The sequence below is a fragment of the Pteropus vampyrus genome, unplaced genomic scaffold (genome assembly GCF_000151845.1).
Source record: "Pteropus vampyrus isolate Shadow unplaced genomic scaffold, Pvam_2.0 Scaffold158, whole genome shotgun sequence".
NCBI classification, from domain to species: Eukaryota; Metazoa; Chordata; class Mammalia; order Chiroptera; family Pteropodidae; genus Pteropus; species Pteropus vampyrus.
Window position 1 is genome coordinate 2,102,028 of NW_011888939.1, and position 2,226 is coordinate 2,104,253.

The 2,226-nt window shown below is 45.6% G+C and overlaps 1 protein-coding gene across 4 annotated transcripts in view; it reads right to left on the reverse strand.

Moving 5' to 3' along the window:
* The window catches only part of FUBP3 (far upstream element binding protein 3), a 52,279-nt gene that overhangs the window by 28,157 nt on the left and 21,896 nt on the right, over positions 1-2,226 (reverse strand). For 2 of the 4 annotated variants that reach the window (XM_011370040.2, XM_023536529.1), the window contains exon 3: positions 1,595-1,628. The exons of 1 other annotated variant lie outside the window; for it this stretch is intronic. In XM_011370040.2, coding sequence (XP_011368342.1) covers positions 1,595-1,628 — 34 coding nt within the window. The remainder of the gene's footprint in view (positions 1-1,594; positions 1,629-2,226) is intronic. One more of the 4 variants, XM_023536528.1, reaches the window with a different exon arrangement.

Here is a 2,226-nt window from a genome sequence, read left to right on the forward strand (position 1 = left end):
AAAAAAAAAAAAAAAAGGTAAGCATTTTTAAACATCTCTCACACAGCTGGATTTTTACCCATCATGGAAAGAATTGAATAAAGTGCATGTTTTTAGGGAAAGTGCAGCACTTAGAAGAAATGCAATAGCATAAATAGCACCTGCCACTGTATCATTTTGATGGGAGCAAAAAAAAGTTTACATCCTCAGGTGTGTATATGCCTAAGGATACTCAAGTTCACCCCAAAATCAGGCAAGGCCGGGCTTCTTAATCAGTAACACCGCGGTCACTGCTGCCAAGCCTCAGCCGGCCTAACGCGTCTCGCTTCTTGCAAGAGGCTCGGGCCCCCGCTGGATGTGCTTCTTGACCGTGGTGAAGGGTGACAGCGCTCCTGTCTGTGCAGCTCTGAGACTGCTTGCTGCTCACGTGTGCAGCGCAAACTGCCCATTCTCAGAAACATTACTGGGGAATTTACTAGAAGACATCTGACACCATCACAATACAGAATGTCACAAAACTCAGGCAGCTCCTCAACCCTCAGGAACGATTTTAGCAGACTCTGAGGAGGAAACGGATTAGGACGAGCTGCTCTGGGCTTCCAGGGAGGCAGCTCTATTCTAAATGCGAGGCTGAAACTTGTCTAATGCACAAAGTATAAATATTTTGGAAAGTAAACTCCTGACTAATTACGGCTTTAGAGGGAAGTTACATTTAATACTAACAACCTCACTTAAATTACTTTAACTCATTAGAAAACAAAGCAAACGAAGAAAACAAAAAACTCAGGATAAATCTTGAGGTTAACTGATGCCTAGTGATTTCTAGAAACTCCCAAACATTTGTGTAGAATACAAAAGGATACAATTGTATCGTTGCTGAAGGATAACGTTACAGTAACGGATACATAGCATACAACGTCATCCACTATGAAAGAGAAGGTGTGGCATAGTTTCCTGTATATTTTACCCTTTTTAAAGGGCAACATTGTGGCCACAAATATCCTACCTTACACACCAGTCTTTTTAAAGCCCAGCAGTCTTTGTATCTCTCTAAACCATCAATGTCGCCGGGAAGGCTGTGAGGGGAAACCGAGGCAGGGAATCAACTGGGCACTCATCTGAGGTTCTCTGGCAAGTCCCTATCACCATGGCAGGGGCGAGGAGACCCAGGGTTCTGGCCTCCCAGGCCTGTGACCCCTTGGGGACCAAAAGCTGTATCTTGTCAAAGCCCAACAGCTCACGCCTCTTCAGGATATCTTTGCAAGTGAAGGTTAAGGATTCGTAAAACACCGAGGAGGAAACCATCAGAACAGGAGGGAAACTTTCATTCCCTTCTTTTAACTTAAATGGATGTGGACAGAAAGAGCAGCTCCAACGTTTTACAAGTCTTTTAAGTTTACGTGCACTAATGGCCGATTTTTAATACCTCGTATTAGTTTAGCCTTTAAGCTTACAATGTCTTGGAAAGGGCCACAAAAAACTTGAGTCCTAAAGAAATCTAGCTGGTGGTTTTTCACACTCTCAACCTCTGGCTTTCTAACACTCTAGTACAGATGGTGGATCAATAAACAATTAGAAATGATCAATAAATAATAAAACATAACCCACTGCTTACCTTTGATGTACCAAGGCCCCTAACTGGTTACCTACTGTGGCAAAGAGAAAGAGAAAAGAAAAATCAAAGCATTAGCACGGATAAACTAACTTCATCCTTACACAAGTTCCTGCCATGGTGCGGGGGTGGGGGCGGGGGAGGAAGGCAGAAAGCAAGCAAACAGTAATTTAGGCTCAGTGGCTGAAATGAATGCGTTATATGATACGAAACAGGAGGGGACGTCTTGATCAACAGTCTCTAACCCAGTGTCCAGCTGAACGCAGGATAAGAAATTGATCTGTGTGTCCGCATGCTGAGAGGCCTGGGAGAAAATCCTGCTTGCCTAAATCCCTGGCACTTCCCACCTCCCTCCCGCTCTGGGTACAGCCTCAGTGTAACGATGTTGAGGCTTCCTTCTTTCTCTTTTGAAAACAAATGAGAAGATCTGATTTCCTAGCTTGGAAGCGAGGATGCTGCATGCACGGCAGCTGCGGTCACTGAGACCATGCACATATGTTCCTGCTGGCCACGGGGCATCCCAATCCCCTCCCCCACCCCCATTCTCCCCATCCTCCCAAGAACATGAACACCTCACGGAGAGGATCTGGCCTCGTCCCTCCTTGGGCCTCTTCGCTGACCCACCATAGCAGTCC